Here is a 21286-nt window from a genome sequence, read left to right as displayed (position 1 = left end):
TCATGTAGTCACATTTATTTACTTTTGTTTTTCTTGCCTAAAGAGACAAACAAACAAACAAAAATGATTACTAAGATTGATGACAAGGATCTTACTACCTATGGTTTTTTCTAGAAGTTTTCCACATGTTTAGTCCATTTTGAATATATTTTTGTGCAGGATGTGAGAAAGTAGTACAGTTTAATTCTTTTGCATATAGCTATTCAGTTTTTTCAACACTATTTATCAAATAGGCTGTCTTTCCCCTATTATACATTTCTTCCTCCTTTGTCATAATTGACCACAGATTAATTGCCCATACAATAATTATTTTTTTCCTTTCTCAGGGTAGGGAAGTCTTCCCCCTATTATTTCTTTAAATGTATCCTCTGTCCCTTATTCTCTCTCTTCTTCTTCAGAGACTTTATGACGCTACTGTTAGTATGTTTCATGTTCTTTCAGAGGTCTCTTAAACTGTCCTTTCTTTTTGTATGTTTTTCTTTTTTGTATTTGGCTTCAGTGATTTCTAGTACTCTGTTTTCCAGTTCGCTGCTCCATTCCTCTGTATCTTCCAATCTACTGATGGTTACTTCTGCTGCTGCTGCTAAGTCATGTCAGTTGTGTCCGACTCTGTGCAACCCCATAGACGGCAGCCCACCAGGCTCCCCTGTCCCTGGGATTCTCCAGGCAAGAACAGTGGAGTGGGTTGCCATTTCCTTCTCCAATGCACGAAAGTGAAAAGTGAAAGTGAAGTCACTCAGTCATGTCCAACTCTTAGCAACCCCATGGACTGCAGCCCACCAGGCTCCTCCATCCATGGGATTTTCCAGGCAAGAGTACTGGAGTGGGGTACCATCGCCTTCTCCGGTCGATTACTTCTACTGCATTTTTAATTTTAACTATTACATTGTTTATCTCTGATTCTTCTTTATATTTTCTAACTCTTTGTTAAAAACTTCCATCTTCTCACTCTATTCATTTAATCTTCTCCTGGATTCTTGGATCATCTTTATCAGATAGATTGCTTATCTCTACTTCACTTAGTTCTGAGCTTTTATCTTCTTCCTTCAAATATATATTTGGAACATACTCCACTGTTGCATCATTCTGCCTAATATGCTATTTTATTTATATGTATCTGATAGGTTCATTGCATTTTCCAACCTTGGGGAAGTGGTCTTTTTTAGGAGAAGTCCTCTGTGCCCCAGTGACACACTCCCCTCTCTTCACCAGAGCTACATCCTCTAGGGGTTCTTCTTACATGAGCTACATGGGTCCATCTCTTGCAGCAGGCTGACTACCGTGGCAAGTCTGACAGAGGTGGCTGGCCCCAGTCCAGCTGGTTTCTAGGCTTTGCCTCGCGTGCATGCTGCCAGCTGCTGGTGGGAAGGGCCTGGACACAGGCAGCTGGCTGCAGATCCCTGGGGGATCCTGGGGCTCAGGCTGGCCCACTGGTGGGCAGAGCTGTGTTCTGTAGTGGGTTTCTGTGGGACCAGGGATCCTGTATCTAGTGTCTGTCTGATGATTGGTGGGTCCAGTTCCTGACACAGCTGATTATAGGACCTGGGGTGCTCCAAAGTTCATGTTGACCTGTTGGTGAGTAGGGCTGAATGCCAGGGGTGGGCAGTTGAGGCATCGAAAGTGTCTTGGAGCTGGTATTAGCTTGCTGATATTCTGGGTGGTGGAGGTCCCAGGGCTAGTATTGGACTGCTGATGGACAGGGCCATGATCCAAGATGGGGGGGTGGGGGCCTGGAGCAAGTGCTGTCCTGTTCATCAGGATGGCTTTGGTGCTCTTGTGGTTCCTGGGTTCGTGTCTACCCACTAGTGGGTGAGGATACATCCTGGGGATACTGCCAGATTGATTTTGGATGAAACTGGGTTCCTCCAGCTGACTGTAGAGTCAGAGGATCCTAGGATTAGTACCAGTATATTGATGTGTGGGGTTGGATCCTAGCCTTTTTGATGAACAGGGCCTTGTCCCAGGATAGCTGTACACTCAAGGAATCTTAAGGAAACTAGCCTACTGGTGGGCAGAGCTGTATCCTGACCCAGGTAGCTGCTTGTCCTGAGGTGTTCCAATACTTTTGCCAACAAGCAGGGCCAGATTCTGCAGATTAATAAGCTAGACAAAGGATTCCAAAATGGCACTTGCCAGTACCAGGGTCCACATGGTAGAACAAGTTCCCCCAAATAGCTACCAGCTGTATCTATGTCTCTGGGTCATCATTCCACTCTGAAAGACTTTTCAAGATAAGCAGGTGGGTCTGACCCTGGCTTCTTTCAAATTATTGTTTCTGCCATGGGTCCCAGAGCATCTAAGATTTTGTGTGTGCCCTTTAAGAATGGAAGTTCTATTTCTCACAGCCATCTGTCTATCCCCAAAGCAAATCCTGCTGGCCTTCAAAGCCAAATGTTCTAGTGATATCATCTTCATGGTGCAGTACCCCCAGACCAGGGATCCTGATGCAAGGCCTGGACTCCACTTCTAAGAGAGAAACTCTGCAATTGTAATTATCCTTCTAGTTGTGGCTCACTCACTGTGGGTGTGGGTCTTGACTCTATAGTGTCTCTGGCCCCTCTTCCCATTTCATGGTGTGTTTCCTTTTTCTTTTTAATATAGTTGAGTTAAAATATTATGCTAGTTTCAAGTGTACAATGTAGTGAATCAATATATTTTGAGATTAAAAGATAACGGCTATAATTCTCTGTGCTATACAATGTGTCTTTGTTGCTTATTTTATACATCCCGTCAACCCCATACATTTAATTTGTCCCTACCTCACTTACCTTTCCCTTTTGGTAACCACTATTGGGATTCCCTGGTGGCTCAGATGGAAAAGTGTCTGCCCGCAATGAGGGAGACCTGGGTTCGATCCCTGGGTTGGGAAGATCCCCTGGAGAAGGAAATGGCAACCCACTCCAGTACTCTTGCCTAGAAAATTCCATGGATGGAGGAGCCTGGTGGGCTACAGTCCATGGGGTTGCAAAGAGTCAGACAGGACTGAGCGACTTCACTTCACTTTCTCTTTGGTAACCACTAATTTGTTTTCTACATCTATGAATCTATTTCTCTTTTGCATATATATTCATTTGTATGTTTTTAGATTCCACATATAAATGATATACAGTATTTATCTTTCTCTGATTGATTTCACTAAGCATAATGTTCTCTAAGTCCATCCACATTGCTGCAAATGGCAGAGTTTTATTCTTGCATTGGTTGTATAGTGGTGAGCATAGGTGCCTTCCATTCTTTTTATGGCTAAATAATATTCTATTGAATATAAAAACCACATCTTCTTATCTATTCATTTGTTAATGGGCACTTGAGTTGTCATGGTTTCTTTATATCTTTTTTTTTTCTTTCTTTTTTGTTTTTTATTTATATCTTTAGTTGTAGATCTTTTCTGCTAGTCTTATGGCCTTTCTCTGTTTTAAATAGGAATGAGTAATCAGTATACTGTTGGCTATATATGAAATACATTATTGCTGTTAACTGTAGTCACCATACTGATATTATGTCCCTATGCTTTCCTCATTTTATAACTGGAAATTGGTGCCTTATGACCAATCTTATGCATTTCACACTTCCATCTCCCAACTAACCTGATTGCCTGTCTCTGTCAACCATAAATCTGTTCTCCAAATCTATGAATTTGTTTTTTTTAGATTCCACACATAAGTGAGATTATATGGCATTTGTCTTTCTCTGTATGATTTATTTCACTTATTATATGCCCTCAAGATCCACTTATATTGTGGCAAATGGCAAGATTTCCTTCTTTTTCTTATGACTGAAAAATATTCCATATATGTATATATGTACAAAATACATATTCTTTATCCATTCATCTATATATGGACATTTAGATCACCTAATGTTTTGGCTATTGTAAATAATGCTGTAGTGAACATGGGAGTATATTTGTGAATTCTCATAGGTACTTTAAGGAAAAATCAGCATATTTTCCCAAGTCCGTTTGGTCATAAAATCATGCTAAATAGCCACCACAGGAAAATATGAGAAACTAGAAGGCAACTTCCCAACAGTGGGAAGGCAGAAGGCCAGGTTCCAGTTCTGAAATAATAGAATTTTCCTTCCTATCTTTTCCCTGGTCCTCTGCCAGTTCCATGCACTCTTCTATTTTTTTGTTTTCTCTTTCCTCCCCCCACCCCCACTCTTTTGTAACTTTTTTCTAAATTTTTTTTCTTTTTTCTGTGTTAATAAGCTATGCCTCAGTTTTTATCCATTGTTAAATGTGTATATATATTATACATATGTAACATATAGTATAGTTATATGGTATATGCCTTCACACATACATATCTATATTCAATGTCTTTATCAAGATAATTAAAAATTTGTTTTTTCCTTTATGGTTTATTACAGGATATTCCCTGTGCTTTATAATAGGACCCTGTTGTTTATCTATTTTATATGTAGTAGTTTGTATAAAAGTTACTTTTTATTACAATATTTCCTATAACTAGTATTTCTTAGACTCTAAGACTCTCACTGCAGTTTTTTCCTTATTTCCAGAGTTTCAAGCACATAGTTGTTAAGTAAGATAATTGAAAATTTCCCTTTGATGGATTTAATGTGATTCTAATGTGATTCTACATCTTCAGTATCCTGATTTTGCTTTTAAAAATGGAATACAAAAGCAATTTGATTTTTATATCTATGAAATTTCTTTGCAGATAGTTTTCATTACAGTTCCTGGCTTTCTGATTAACTACGCCTTAATCCTTTGGTATCTGGCGTCTATGAATAAATTGCTTCTGAAAACCACCCCATGGTTACTATTTTCAGCTATCCTTGTGAGTTTAGATCCCATGCTGACTTCATCTGCTATAAAAGATCTGGGTAGGTGTATTTTTCTCTTTTCGTATATTTAAAATATATTCCATGTTTAAATTGTCTAGTTTTAAGATCTTGGTTCATTATAGTTTCTTACTATGTGAAGTGGGGTGCTGGGACACTAAGGTTTGAGCATAGAGATTCATGTGGTGATTCTTAGAATAGAATGAAATGCCAGTGATGGGCTTACTTAGTATTTTAAGTCTTACATTCAGTTGTGGGATGAAAGTGAAAAGTGAAAGTTAAAGGCGATCAGTCATGTCCAACTCTTTGTGATGACATGAACTATACAGTCCATGGAATTCTCCAGGCCAGAATACTGGAGTGGGTAGCCTTTCCCTTCTCTGGGGGATCTTCCCAACCCAAGATCAAACCCAGGTTCCCACACTGCAGGCAGATTCTTTACCAGCTGAGCCATGAAGGAAGACCAAAGAAAATAATCTGCTTTTTGCATTGGCTGGGAATCGATCCCCAGCCTCCCACCTGGCAAGCAAGAAATTCTACCACCAATGCCTTGGTTAGGGCAGGGCATTATTTGGAATGCTTGACTTTATGCATGCTTCTGCCTTAAACCAACAGAATAGTTTTGGGGGCATTGCAATATTGTATGTATTTCATGGTAACATTTTTATTGCCCAACACCTCTTTTCTGTTGAAAACACTGTTTGGATAATGCTATCTGTAAAAAAAAAATTATCTTTTAAGTCTTTGTCACCATTAAGAACAAAATTCTAAAGAGTCAAAAACAATAAAATCATTAATGATATAGTGTTATCAGTGTGCACTGTTTTAGGAGAAAGAAACCTCTTTTGAAAAGTAAAATACCAAGTCAGGGTAACCCAGAAAAAAAAAATCCAAGACTCGCATTCAAAAAAAAGGAAAAATTACCTAATTTATGTTTGCTTGACAATTTTTTATAATGAGAACTGAAACATTTGTTTTAAAATAGAATTTTAATGTGGCACATACATGTGCACACACCCTCACACAAACACTTCTTATGGACAGTTTAAAAGGAAAGAACTATCTGAGGTAACTAGAAGGAGAGTAGGGGAGAAATACTAAGTGTATCTATATGAATAAAGAAAGGTCAGATCTTTAAGACAAGGAGATTAAGACTGTATTAGTATCTACCCCCAACCCTGCTGCTGTGGGACTCTGTCAATGCCTGCTCCTTTTCATGCTCATAAGATGTGGAGGAGTTCTGTACTAACTGAGAGGATTCCATAATCCTCTTAACTTTATAATCTTAGAGTTTAGTTGTTCCATTGACTTCCTGGTTTACCATTGTTGAATTTAAATCATTTCTTTGGATTTACTTACAAAGCTATTCTTGTAATCTTTGGCCATCTTGCCGTTACTTTTGGAATTTTGCTTTTCTCCTCATTTTGCATCATTTTTAAAGTATAAAAAATTTTTTTTCTCTTGGAAATATTTTTGCCTGAGTTTTCACAGAAAGACTTTTATATGTTTTTTATTTTATTCTCAACAATAAAATCTGGCCAGGCTTATGTTTGGAGTACATAGATACGTTCACTTTGTCTTGAGCTTTTTATGATCTATTGACTCCTCTTATGCTCCTTGTCTTTATTTCCAAATATTCATTTTGTTATAGCCCTATTTTCTAAGATGGAATAGTTATACAACAGTATCAGTTAGGGTTTGTTTTGGGCTTTGCTTTTGACTAAAAATAACTCCAAGTGTAGTGGCTTAAAACTACAATAATTTTTTATTTCTCATGAGTTTGGTAGCTTTGATGCTATGAACTGGGCTCTGCTGATCTTGGCTAGGCTCACTAATGAATCTGCAGTCAGCAAGAGGGTCATCTGGGAGCCAAGTGATCTAGAATGGCCTCACCCAGAAGATCCACTTTTCTCCCATATTATTTCTCACATTCCTCCAGAAGAGTAGCCAGGAAATTCTGCCATGATGGTGTCAGGGATCTAAGAGAGGAGAAACAGAAATCTTTCTCATGCCTTTCCTTGTATAAAGTCTCATAAAAATAAATCTCTTTGGTGATAGAAACTTCAATCTTATAGCAGAAGGCATGGATGCAGAGACAGGTAAGGAATTAGATTATCAAGGCAATGAGTTTCTACAGGGACAGACTGCCTTGGCTTTTCTTCTTTTCCAGTGGCATACTTACTGTATTAGATTGTGATCAGAAGGATAGGCTGATTGGTTCACAAGAAAGGTTTTTATCATTTCCTTAAGAATATTTCCCTCCTATGGACATTTTGAAAATTATTAAAGAAGTTCAGTTATAGTGTTGCCCTACAGGAACACTGAATGGCAAAGAAAGAAATAATAATTGATAGATATCTAAACTTGGAATAATATCATAAGTGGAGGAGATCAAGATGGAAATAGATTATATCAGAATGCTCTCCATTAATGGAGTTTGATTTCTAAAACCATTGAAAGTGATGTATGAGAAAGTCAGACAATTACTAATTACAGTCTGACTACCTGGACAACTGCATTAATACTTTGGTTAATTACCATGGTATAGAGCTTTGGTTTATAAGTTTGCCTTATCCCTCTACTATCATTTTTTTTTTTGTCTTGTCTTGAATTCATGGTGTACATATTTATATAGACTAAGTCTCAGAATTAAAAAATAATGAATTTCACATGTTCATCTGTACTTTGAAACAAGAAACAAGAGCTCTAGCTAATTATCTTTCTTACATTAAACAACCTCCCCTGCTGAGTCAGTGGTAAACAGTCTGCCTGCCAATGCAGCCGATGCAGGTTCTAGTCCCTTGGAAGATCCCTTGGAATAGGAAATGGCAACCCACTCCAGTATTCTTGCCTGAAAAATCCTATGGACAGAGGATCCTGGGACTTAAGAGTCTTTTCCAGCACTAATTCAAAAGAATCAATTCTTTGGCACTCAGCCTTCCTTATGGTCCAAGTCTCACATTCATACATGACTACTGGAAAAACCATTTGTTTGTGCGCTTGGTCGTGTCCGACTTTGTGACCCCATGGACTATAGCCCACCAGGTTCCTCTCTCCATGGGATTTTCCAGGCAAGAATACTGGAGTGGGTTGCCATTTCCTACTCCAGGGAATCTTCCCAACTCAGGGATTGAACCCATGTCTCTTGTGTCTCCTACACTAGCAGGCAGATTCTTTACCACTGTGCCACCCAGGAAGCTCCCTTCTTGGAAAAGGCATAGTTTTGACTATACAGACCTTTGTCAGTAAAGTGATGTCTCTGCTTTTTAGTATGCTAGGTTTGTCATAACTTTTCTTCCAAGGAGCAAGCATCTTTTAATTTTATCATCTATATTGATTTTGGAGTCCAAGAAAATAAACTTTGCCACTGTTTCCACCTTTTCCCTATTTGCCATGAAGTGATGGGACCAGATGCCACATCTTAGTTTTTGAATGTTGAGTTTTAAGTCAGCTTTTTCACTCTCCTCTTTTACACTCATCAAGAAACTCTTTAGCTCCTCTTCAGTTTCTGCCATTAGAGTGGTATCACCTGCATCCCTGAGGTTGTTGATATTTCTCCTGGCAATCTTGATTCAAGCTTGTGATTTATCCAACCCAGAATTTTACATGATATACACTGTATATAAGTTAAATAAACAAGGTGACAACATACAGCCTTGAGGTACTCTTTTCCCAATTTAGAACCAGTCTGTTGTTCCATGTCCAGTTCTATTTCTTCTTGACTTGCATACAGATTTCTCAGGAGGCAGATTAGGGGGTCTGGTATTCCCATCTCTTTAAGAATTTTCCACAGTTTGTTGTGATCCAGAAGTCAAAGTTTTTAGCAGAATCAATGAAGCAGAAGTGGATATTTTTCTGGAATTCCTTTAGTTTTTCTCTGACCCAATAAATATTAACAATTTGATCTCTGGTTCCTCTGCCTTTTCTAAACCTAGCTTTTACATCTGAAAGTTCTTGGTTCATGTACTGTTGAAGCCTAGCTTGAAGGATTTTGAGCATTACCTTGCTGGTATGAGATAAGCACAATTGTATGGTAGTTTGAACATTCTTTGGCATTGTCTTTCTTTGGGATTGGAATGAAAACTGATTTTTTCCAGTCCTGTGACCATTGCTGAATTTTCCAAATTTGATAGCATATTGAATGCAGCACTTTAACAGTATCATCTTTTAAGATTTTAAGTGATTCAGCTGGAATTCTATCACCTCCAATAGCTTTGTTCATAGTAATGCTTCCTAAAAGTTCACTTGAGTTCACAATCCAAGATTGTGTAGGTAAGTGACCACACCATCATGTTTATCTGGGTCTTTAAGACCTCTGTGTATTCTTGCCACCTCTTCCTAATCTCTTCTGCCTCTGTTAAGTCCTTACCATTTCTGTCCTTTATCATGCCCATTCTTGCATGAAATGTTCCCTTGGTATCTCCAGTTTTCTTGAAAAGATCTCTAATCTTTCCCATTCTATTGTTTTCTTTATTTCTTTGTATTGTTCACCTAAGAAGACTTTCTTGTCTCTCCTTGCCATCTCTGGAACTCTGAAATCAGTCGGGTATATCTTTCCTTTTCTCCTTTGCTTTTGGCATCTCTTCTTTTCTCAGCTATTTATAAGGCCTTCTCAGACAACCCTTTTGCCCTCTTGCATTTCTTTTTCTTGGGGAGATCTTGATCCCTGTCTCCTATACAATGTCACAAATCTCCTTCCATAGTTCTTCAGGCACTCTATCAGATCTAATCCCTTGAATTTATTTGTCACCTCCATTGTATAATCATAAGGGATTTAACTTAGGTCATACCTGAATGGCCTAGTGGTTTTCCTACCTTCTTCAATTTAACTCTGAATTTTGCAATAAGGATCTCATGATCTGAGCCACAGTCAGCTCCAGGTCTTGTTTTTGCTGACTGTATAGAGCTTCTCCATCCTGGCTGCAAAGAATATAATCACTCTGATTTCGGTATGATTATCTGGTTATGTCCATGTGTAGAGTTGTCTCTTGTGTTGCTGTAAGAGGGTGTTTGCTACATCCAGAGTGTTCTTTCAGCAAAACTCTATTAGCCTTTTCCCTGCTTCATTTTGTACTCCAAAGCCAAACTTGCTTGTTTTTCCAGGTATTTCTTGACTTCCTACTTTTGCATTCCAATTCCCTGTGATGAAAAGAACATCATTTTTTTTTTCTTTTGGTGTTAGTTCTAGAAGGTCTTGTAGATCTTCATAGACTGTTTGAGTACAGCTTCTTCAGCATTAGTGTTTGGGGCATAGACTTGGATTACTGTGATGTTGAATGGTTTGTCTTGGAAATGAACTGAGATCATTCTGTTGTTTTTGAAGTTACACCCAAGTATTGCATTTTGTACTCTTTTGTCGACTATGAGGGCTACTCCCTTTCTTCTAAGGGATTCTTGCCCACAGTAGTAGATATAATGGTCATATGAGTTAAATTCACCCATTCCTGTCCATTTTAGTTTGCAAGAATACTGGAGTGGGTAGCCATTCCCTTCTCCAGGGGATCTGCTCAACCCAGGGATTGAACCCAAGTCTGCTGCATTGCAGGCAGATTAGTTACCATCTGAGCCACCACGGAAGCCCTTTCTTTGATTCCTAATCAACCACAATTAATTTGGTACCTAATCATGATGATCTAAACTTGTAAGTTAATACATAATGAAAGTTTCTTGAACAGATTTTACAAACATGACTAACGTATATTTAAGTATGTAGGAAAAGTACATGATATAAATCCATAGCTGAAAATATACTTCTACTTGTTAATAAAATTCTGTTCTTTAATATTCATTAAATTTTTCCCTCCTTAAAAAAATATTTTTCCCTCTATAGGTCTTTCTAGAAGCCTCGTCAGTTTAATAAATGGAGAAAGTCTGATGACCTCTGTAATGTCTTTAATTACATTCACTGTTATTGTGAATATTGACCTTAGCTTGCACAAAAATACAATCCAGTCTTTAGGTAAGTATTTTTTCTTAATCTTTTAAAATTATAATCCCATATTTTCTGAAATCTTTATTTCTTAAAACTAGAATTCTGTATTTTCTATACTCTGACATGTATATTATAATACCTTACCAAAATTACACTTATGCAAACATAATCATATTAGTATAATTATTGGCCATTTACAAAGAAGTACCAAACATCCCTTATTTAATATTGGTTATGATTTTGTTGTGAGGCTAAGTTGGGACTTTTCATGAGGATGCCTATAGAAGCAGTATTCCTCAGACCTAGACTGAACCAGAATTATTGATAACAAGAATGAGAGAATTTTTTATCTGTTGAAGATGAACTCAAAGATAAGTTGAGTAGGGAACCCACAGTGCCAAGAGGAGGGATCTTCCCTTCCTTGCACTGTGTGACTGTCTCCCTGCAGGCAGCACAGCGAGCTGTCAGCTCAGGGAGGAAGCGTGAGTTGTACGGCCATCCGCAAGGCCTGAGCACAGTGCTTGTAAGCAGAGAGATTGTAAAATGTCTAGAAGTTCATTTAGCACATTCAGATAGTCCTGAACCATACATATTTTGTCCTTTATCATGTGTATGTGCATGCACGTGTATATAAGGCAAGTGATGTATGCACACCATGATGAGTGATTATAAAGCATATAGATGAGTAATTATGACTCGGGACAAAAAATACAGTTGTCAGCACTCCTGTGAGCATCTTATATGCCCCCTCCTAATCAAACCTTCATCCTCTCAGTAGTTTAGAGTGTAGTTTCAACAAAATTAGAAATAAAGAAGTTATAACTGACACCACAGAAACACAAAGGACCATAAGAGACTACTTACTACAGGCAACTATATGCCACTAAAATGGACAACCTAGAAGAAATGGACAAGTTCTTAGAAAGATACATTCTCCCAAGATCAAACCAGGAAGAAATTGAAAATATGAGTAAACCAACTACAAGTACTGAAATTGAATCTGTGATTTCAAAAACAAAAGAAACAGAAGTCCAAGACCAGATGGCTTCACAGGTGAATTCTATGGAACATTTAGAGAATGATTAACACCTATCCTTTTGAAACTATTTCAAAAAATTACAGAGGAAATTATACTTCCAAACTTACTCTGTGAGACCACCATCACCCTGATACCAAAACTAGACAAAGATACCACACAAAAAAGAGAAAATTACAGGCCAATATCACTGACAAACATAGATGCAAAAATCTCAGCAAAATACTAGCAAACCAAATCAAACAATACATTTAAAAGGTCCTATACCATGGCCAAAAGTGGGATTTATCCCACAGGAATGCAAGGATTTTTCAATATTGGCAAATCAACCCATGTGATATACCACATTAACAAATTGAAGAATAAAAACTATATGATCATCTCAATAGATACAGAAAAAGCCTCTGATAAAACGCAATATCCATTTATGGTAAAAAAAAAAAAAAAAATTCTCCAGAAACAATCCCATTTACCACTACATCCAAAAGAATAAAATGTCTAAGAATAAGTCTACCTAAGGAGTCAAAGATCTGCACTCTGAAAAGTGTAAGAAAGAAACTGAAAATGACGCAAGCAGATGGGAAGATAAAACAGGCTCTTGGATTGGAAGAGTCAATATTGTCAAAATGACTATCCCACCCAAGGCAATCTACATACTAAATGCAATCTATATCAAATCACCAATGGCATTTTTCACAGAGCTAGAACAAAATTTTTTTCATTTGTTTGAAAACTCAAAAGACCTTGAAAGCAACTTTGAGAAAGGAAAATTGAGTTAGAGGAGTCAGGCCGCCTGACTTCAGACTATACTCCGAGCCTACAGTAATCAAAACAGTATGTGCTGGCAACCACACCAGAAGACTAACCCTTCCCCAGTAGAGTCACCCTTCTCATGTCTTTCTCAAGAGAGCCGGTCCAGGTTGTGAACAACCATCCAACGTGGGCATAAGGAGCACTTACTTTCAGCCTTGTTTTTTGTATCCAACTAGTTTACTCAAACCATGGCAGTTTGAAATATCTGTTGTGATCCTAGAACCCCAGTTTAGCATAGCAAGGTACATCCTTTTCAAATGCTTCACATAACCTTTCTGTGGTGTGTGAGAAAACCAAACTACATACATAGAATATTTTTCAAAATGCAGAGTACAAAAAGAGGTAACAGAATGCAGTACTCAGAGAGTTTTTACCACAAAACTTGCTGCAGATAGGACCTTCCTATAGATGACTGAGGTGAGGAAAAAGGAAATGTTTATATTCAAAAACATCTTAAAAGCTCAAAAACCATCCTTGGGGGAAACTGAGAAATGTAAAGTGGAGTCATACATGCTGGTCAGAAGGACCAAAGTCCAACCTATATACCTGATCTAGTATTATGTGCAAGCTGCTCAGTGATGTCCAACTCTTTGCAATCCCATGGACTGTAGCCCATCAGGCTCCTCTGTTGATGGAGAAGGCATTTCCTGGCCTAGTAAATCCATCCAGTAAATACTTTATTCTTTAAGAGCTCTTTTTCTTTTTTAAAAGAGAAAGCATCTTTTAAACTTGGTCTTTTAACTTCAGTTCTTTGCATCTTCTGAAACCAACATCAGCATCCAGCATATGTTTCATTTACAGGAGGTGCTGGATTCCTAAAATTATCACCATAGTCAACCCCATGCCTAGATTGGACGTTACCTAGAGTCATTCATAAAATTCTCTCAAGTTCACACTATCCCTACAAGTGTTAAATTTTTCTGCTTGGCACACCTAGAAACCTTGGCTCTCTTTTCAGTCATAGGAATGAGACTAGGTAGAGAAGGAATTTAGATAACCTCAGCAATCTTAACAGTGCCGTCTCTACCAGTGGACATTTATGATTAAGAATTCATAAAAGGATTCTTTCTCCTTCATTTTACTACCTCAGAGCACTGTTCTGGGATTTACTTCCCCAAATTTAGCCTTGTTTTTTGATGTGGTTGCTATTGCTGTTTTCTGTTGGCTGTTCTTTGTTTTGGTTTTGTTCTTGCTCTTCACATATTCTATTGAAGTTGACCCTTCAGGCTTTCCTGCACCTAAGACCCACTTTCATCTGTGATTTAAAACTTTTCTCCTCTGTTCCTCATCCTATAAAGATGAGAAGGACTTCCTCATCTACTGAAAATGCCTGATTCCAACAAACAGTGCCCTCGAGGGTTTAGGCTTCCTGTTTACCTGGGAAGGGCATCATAATGACTGTTGAAAGAAATTTGGCAAAATATAACAGTATCAGTAAAGGATCAACTGTCCTTTAGTGTAGCAATTCCACTTCTGGGGCCTAAGGAAGTAATCAGAGAAGTACAAAAAATTATGTATAGAAATATACACCACAACCTTGCTTATTGGGAGAAAAACTGGAAACAATCAAATGTCCAATAGTAAGGAACCAATCGGATTGGTTTGGCAGGCCAATACAATACAGGAGATTCACTTAGCTGTGACCAGAGGCATTCCCTTATTATTATTTTTTAATTTCTTGTGTATATTATTTTAGATGTAGATTCTAAATTCCATGAGGTTAGAGAACTTATACTTCTTATTCATTATTGTTTTTTCAAAATGTGTTACACATTTTGGCACTAAATAAATATATATTCCTGAATGGGGACTTAAAAAGCTGTTAAACTAAACTGATCAAATTTTATCAATTTAACTGTGACTTTTGATATTTGAAAAGAAACTCTTTCAATTTAAGAATAGGAAAATACCCTACATCTATCCCAAAGCCTATGAGCTATTTTAAAAGATAATGTCAGAAAGAAAAGTTGACCCAGATTATCACTTAAAATTAAAAGTACATAAATTCTATTAATTATTTTCTTATTTATTCCCTTTTCTTTTAGCCTATATCATTGTGAGAGAAATTTGGTTACAACTTATAGTAAGTTTCTTGTTTGGAATTGTTAGTTCAAAACTGATTCAACTATGGCTGTCTACTGTTTTTGGAGAGGATGTCAATCATATAAGTCTCAGCTTTTCATTTCTGTACCTCATCTTCTATATTTGTAAGTAAGGGGACTATGCCTAAAATTAAATAATAAAAAAAGGTTCAAATTAAAGATATAAAGATGTGGGAAATATTTACCAGGTGAAAAGCAAAAAAAAAAAAAAAAAAAGACAAAAAAACAAAAAACCACCATGCAACTGATCTAGAAGGAATATTTTTGTAAATAATTTATCAAAAGACATTAAAATATTAATATGTATGCAATAGGAAACAATGTACCAAGATACATAAAGATAATTATAATAAGAGAAACTACAAAATCATAATTACAAGGAGAAACTTTAACAGGCCTTTCCTAGATAATTTCATAACCAATTGGATTAAAAAAATGACTATGGTTATGAAAGATTTATATAAAAACTTAAATGCTTGGCTCCCAAGATATATAGAGTTTTATCTTCCAAAATAGAATGCTTATTCTTTACACATACCCATAGACATTAACAGAAATAAACTAGACTAGAAGAACATATCAATAAAATTTCAAACATTATTCAGCTACAGTGCAATTAAATGCTTACTTCAAAAGGAGGATCTTTATTTTTTTTTCTCCATTTACTTTTATTAGTTGGAGGCTAATTACTTTACAATATTGTAGTGGTTTTTGTCATACATTGACATGAATCAGCCATGGATTTACATGTGTTCCCCATCCTGATACCCCCTCCAGCCTCCCTCTCCACCCGATTCCTCTGGGTCTTCGCAGTGCACCAGGCCCAAGCACTTGTCTCATGCATCCAGCCTGGGCTGGTGATCTGTTTCACCATAGATAATATACATGTTTCGATGCTGTTCTCTCAAAACATCCCACCCTTGCCTTCTCCCACAGAGTCCAAAAGTCTGTTCTGTACATCTGTGTCTCTTTTTCTGTTTTGCATATAGGGTTATCGTTACCATCTTTCTAAATTCCATACATATGCGTTAGTATACTGTATTGGTCTTCATCTTTCTGGCTTACTTCACTCTGTACAATGGGCTCCAGTTTCATCCATCTCATTAGAACTGATTCAAATGAATTCTTTTTAATGGCTGAGTGATATTCCATGGTGTATATATACCACAGCTTCCTTATCCATTCGTCTGCTGATGGGCATCTATATTGCTTCCATGTCCTGGCTATTATAAACAGTGCTGTCATGAACATTGGGGTGCACGTGTCTCTGTCAGATCTGGTTTCCTCAGTGTGTATGCCCAGAAGTGGGATTGCTGGGTCATATGGCAGTTCTATTTCCAGTTTTTTTTTTAAGAAAGCTCCACACTGTTCTCCCTAGCAGCTGTACTAGTTTGCATTCCCACCAACAGTGTAAGAGGGTTCCCCTTTCTCCACAGCCTCTCCAGCATTTATTGCTTGTAGACTTTTGGATAGCAGCCATCCTGACTGGCGTGCAATGGTACCTCATTGTGGTTTTGATTTGCATTTCTCTGATAATGAGTGATGTTGAGCATCTTTCCATGTGTTTGTTAGCCATCTGTGTGTCTTCTTTGGAGAAATGTCTGTTTAGTTCTTTGGCCCATTTTTTGATTGGGTCATTTATTTTTCTGGAATTGAGCTTCAGGAGTTGCTTGTATATTTTTGAGATTAATCCTTTGTCTGTTGCTTCATTTGCTATTATTTTCTCCCAATCTGAGGGCTGTCTTTTCACCTTACTTATAGTTTCCTTTGTTGTGCAAAAGCTTTTAAGTTTCATTAGGTCCCATTTGTTTAGTTTTGCTTTTATTTCCAATATTCTGGGAGGTGGGTCATAGAGGATCCTGCTGTGATTTATGTCAGAGAGTGTTTTGCCTATGTTCTCCTCTAGGAGTTTTATAGTTTTTGGTCTTACATTTAGATCTTTAATCCATTTTGAGTTTATTTTTGTGTATGGTGTTAGAAAGTGTTCTAGTTTTATTCTTTTACAAGTGGTTGACCAGTTTTCCCATCACCACTTGTTAAAGAGTTGTCTTAAAAGGAGGATCTTTAAAAATAAATATTCTAACTGCCTGAAATTAAAAGCAAACTGTTCTTGGTAACTCTTAGATCAAGAAGGTAATAAAAATAGAAGTTACAGATCAAGGAAGGCTAATATTAAAAATTCTATCACATTGCTAATCCATTTACCACAACTCCCTTCTCACAGAGGTACAGCAGACAATGATTACCAATATGGCTGTTTCCTGATACTGCCTCAGAATCACTTTCCATTCAGCCCTTTAGACAGCTCTACAAATGATTTGAAGTTGGCATGTGTGATAATACCAACTTCCCAACTGACTCTATATCTTTCCATTACATTTAAGAATAAGACAATGTTGCCTAGCCTCATATCCATGAATAAAAATAATTCTGGAAGCTCTAGTTAATATAATAAGAAAAAAAAATACAGTTTTATACATATTTTAAAGAAAAAATGGTTACATTAGTCACAACATTTTAGAGTATATAAAAACCCAAGAGACTTAATTAATAAACCAAGATAGCAAGGCTCTTTAATGATTGATAAAAGATAAATATTTTAAAAATCAATAAATCAAACAACATTCTTACAAACCAGCAGTAATTAGTTACAGGGGCTTCCCCAGTGACTCAACAGGTGAAGAATCCACCTGCAGTCCTGGAGACATAGGAGATGCAGTTCTCTCCCTGGGTCAGGAAGATCCCCTGGAGAAAGAGAGGGCAACCCACGCCAGCATTCTCGCCTGGAGAATCCTATGAAAAAGGAGCCTGGCAGGCTACAGTCCATAGGGTGAGAAAGATTTGGACACAGCTGAAGTGACTGAGCACACACACTCACAACTAGTATAACACATAATGAAAATTGATTCTCTTTACACTGACAAAAAGTTAGAAAATATCAAGGAATAAACTTAGCAAAAGTTTGGACCCAAACAGAAAACTACACAAGTTTTCTGAGAATTAAAAATTTCAGTAGACACAAAGGAAAACTTCTTTGTAGAAATGCTAGAGCAACAGAATCCATTATTTTCATTTCTGAGAAAGGAAAGGCATAACACAGATATTTGAGGTTTCCAAACCAATCTGGATTTAAGCCAATTATAATCTAGTGAGTTTACAGAATCCGTTAATGAATTAATAAATAGTGATAGAATGATCAGCCAGTACAAATGCATTCACTATGCACTACCTTGTACATACCTAAACCTTCGAAACGTATTTCAGCAAATATGATTTCTTTTAACATCATCAAGTAAGGAAGAATAGCCTCAAGATTAAGGGTTAAAATAAGTGATGAGAAACCTTCTTAGGTTATATTGTATGGGTGAATGTTATTAATATAACTGTTCTAGAAATTACATGAAGTTCCAAAAAATCTGATACATCCTGATACAATGTTATTATAATTCTAATTATCCTAAAATGTTGTATGTCACAGAAATAACTAAATTTCCTGTAACAGCATCATTGTAATAAACTCTCATCTGATCTTTAACCATTAAAACAGAAAGATTAAGGGTTATGCTCAAGGAAATAATTTTATTTATTTAATTTTTTAAATTTAAGTAGAGTTGATTTACAATGTTATATTATTTTCAATGCAATATAGTGATTCAGAATTTTTATAGATTATATTCCATTTAAAGTTATTACAAAATAATGGCTATATTTCCTTGTGTGGTACAATAGACATCTTTGTTGCTTATTTAGTTTATACATACTAGCTTGTATTTTATAATCCCCTACCCTAATCTCCAAGAAAATAATTTAACTTTTTTAGAGTCATGATGTCTCAATAAATATTTTAGAAAGCAGATAATGAGTAAATATAAATCTAATGTAAAAAACTTTTACTCTGGCCTGTCAAATAAATGAACATTTTAAAAAGTTATCACAATTTTAATCAAATAATGATAGAAAGTTGGAGGGAAGTGAAATTTTACAGAAAAATTTTAAAAATTCATCTGGAAACATAAACTGTGAGGCTATGTTTATGACATATGTCATATGGCATGACAATCTATTTAAGTGAAGGATTTTTCCTACTAAGTGGATAATAGACATTTAATAAGCCTATAATAATTAAAATACGACTGCTATAACAGAGGAATACAAATTAACCACAGAAATGGATCCATTTGATAAATGTGTGCTGTGCATAATCGCTCAGTTGTGTCTGACTCTTTGCAACCCTATGGACTATAGCCCGTCAGGCTCCTCTGTCCACGGGGATTCTCCAGGCAAGAATACTGCAGTGGTTTGCCATGCCCTCCTCCAGGGGATCTTCCCAACTCAGGGACAGAACCCAGGTCTCCTGCACTGCGAGTGGATTCTTTACCGTCTGAGCCATCAGAGAAGCCCAAGAATACTGGAGTGGGTAACCTATCCCTTCTCCAGGGGAACTTGCCCCACCCAAGAATCAAACCTGGGTGTCCTGCATTGCAGGCAGATTCTTTACCAGCTGAGCTACCAGAAGAGCCTGTGAAAAGTGGCATATCCACCATATTCTTTAATATTAAAGCAAAATTTTAATTTGTAACTGTTACCTAGAACAAAGTCTGCTAAACATTAAGAGAAAAAATAATTAGCCCATTACAGAGCAGTATTGCTCTACAATCCCTCTTTGGGTGCATGTTTAGTCATTCACTCATGTCTGACTCTTTGGGACCCCATGCAATGGTGCTCACCAGGCTCTTCTGTCCATGGGATTTCCCAGGCAAGAATACTGGAGGGGGTTGCCTTTTTCTTCTCCAGGGATAATCCCTCTGTAGATTTTCTTAATGTGTGACTTTATGTATATGTATGCTGGATATGAGCTTCTGTATGTTCACTGGGTACTCCACTCCCAAAATCTTGATCCAGTTATCTTAAGCTTCCAATAGACACGCTGGGTTGTGTCTGACTCTTTACGACCCCGTGGACTATACAGTCCATGGAATTCTCTAGGCTTGAGTACTGGAATGGATAGCCATTCCCTTCTCTAGGGGATCTTTCCAACCCAGGGATCAAACTCAGGTCTCCCACATTGCAGGCAGATTCTTTACCAGCTGAGCAACAAGGGAAGCCCAACCCAAAGATAACTCCTCAAAATTTCTGACAGTTTATGGAGTTTTCTTCCTCATAATCTCTGCTGTCTCCTCCTAAATATCTAACAATTTCTACTTCTTGGTGAACTTTAGTGAAGGTGAGAACAAGCGGAGCTCACAGAGAAAATTACATTGTGCAGTTCACAATTCTGAGATCCGACATCTACCATTATCTCCTCACTTTTCTATATTTCCTACTTAATTTTTATCACTTGTCTTCTGTACAGAAATTCAGCAAGCAGCTTTTAATGCTTGGAGTTGCCTTTTGGGTCTCATACTGTACTGTCAAATAGCTTATCAAATGACTTCTTCTAGGCAAATATAGTCCTCTCCTCAATAGAAATTTCAATCAAAATTTTCTTCAAAAATTTACCTGAATTCTTGGCAGTGTAGTTATGGGTGTTCCCTTTTTCTAATCTGCCTGCAATGCAGAAGACCCCGGTTTGATTCCTGGGTCAGGAAGATTCCTGGGAAGAATTCCTGGGTTGGTAAGAATTTTGGAAAGAATTTCTGGGTCAGGAAGATCCCCTGGAGAAGGAAATGGCAACCCAGTCCAGTGTTCTTGCCTGGAGAATCCCATGGATGGAGGAGCTTGGTGGGCTACAGTCCATGGGGTTGCAAGAGTCGGATATGACTTAGCAACTTAACTACCACCTTTTTCTAAAAAAATATAATCTCTATACTATACTGTACTATATTATTTGAATTTTTCACAGTGATAATATGTCACTTTCATAAGCCACTTCCAAAATTGTTTTTCCCTCTAATTCATGAAAGTTGATGATATTTAAGAGTTTCCACAGTTTTTTTACACTTTTCCATCTCAGACAGTAAGTGCACCAAACCATAATTAAACTGGGAAGCAGATCTGTATTGGGTTTCTCTTGGCTCCACTTTCTTAGCCTTGTCACAAAATCAAATCATTCCTATCTCCTGCTGTCTCCCAAGAAGAAGTATGTGAAGTAGGCTAGTCCATAGAGGGCTCATCAGCTTACTTCCACTTAATTCATCCAGAGCTGCTCTGAAAAAATCAGACCTATGGAGGGTGCTCTAACCTCACTGGGGTACCTGAAAAGATTTGTGAGTTCCACATTGCTGCCAATGATCAGAAGCCAAAGCAGAGCAAGGATGTCCAGTACAGATTTCTCCGCACACTGAATGTGAATCTGAGCAGGAGGAACAGTTGGTCTGTAGTGATCATTTGTGACGTTATTCAGTGGGAACCAAGTGTGATAGCCTCTCTATGAAGTCCCTACTATCAGATATCAGGATGTTTTCATCTCTGGGAGTATTGGTACCACTCTTGATGTTAAATTAATACTTTTTATTTATTTCCTTAAAAAAATAGGTGAGCTAACTGAAATGTCTGGAATATTTACTCTTGTCATTATGGGACTTTTTTTTAATTCTACAAGTTTTAAACCAGGAGTTGAAGCACTTCTTCTTGAGTAAGTGACTAGCATACTTTTAC

At 37.2% G+C, this 21286-nt stretch overlaps 1 protein-coding gene across 1 annotated transcript in view; it reads left to right on the top strand.

Moving 5' to 3' along the window:
* The window catches only part of SLC9C1 (solute carrier family 9 member C1), a 111762-nt gene that overhangs the window by 13375 nt on the left and 77101 nt on the right, over window positions 1–21286 (top strand). The window contains exons 5-8 of the mRNA XM_061134241.1: window positions 4683–4848; window positions 10637–10765; window positions 14633–14794; window positions 21164–21263. Of these exons, the coding sequence (XP_060990224.1) occupies window positions 4683–4848; window positions 10637–10765; window positions 14633–14794; window positions 21164–21263 (557 nt within the window). The remainder of the gene's footprint in view (window positions 1–4682; window positions 4849–10636; window positions 10766–14632; window positions 14795–21163; window positions 21264–21286) is intronic.

This window comes from Dama dama, chromosome 31, assembly GCF_033118175.1.
Source record: "Dama dama isolate Ldn47 chromosome 31, ASM3311817v1, whole genome shotgun sequence".
NCBI classification, from domain to species: Eukaryota; Metazoa; Chordata; class Mammalia; order Artiodactyla; family Cervidae; genus Dama; species Dama dama.
Note: the sequence above shows the minus strand (reverse complement) of the source record. Positions and strands in the feature narration are given on the sequence as shown.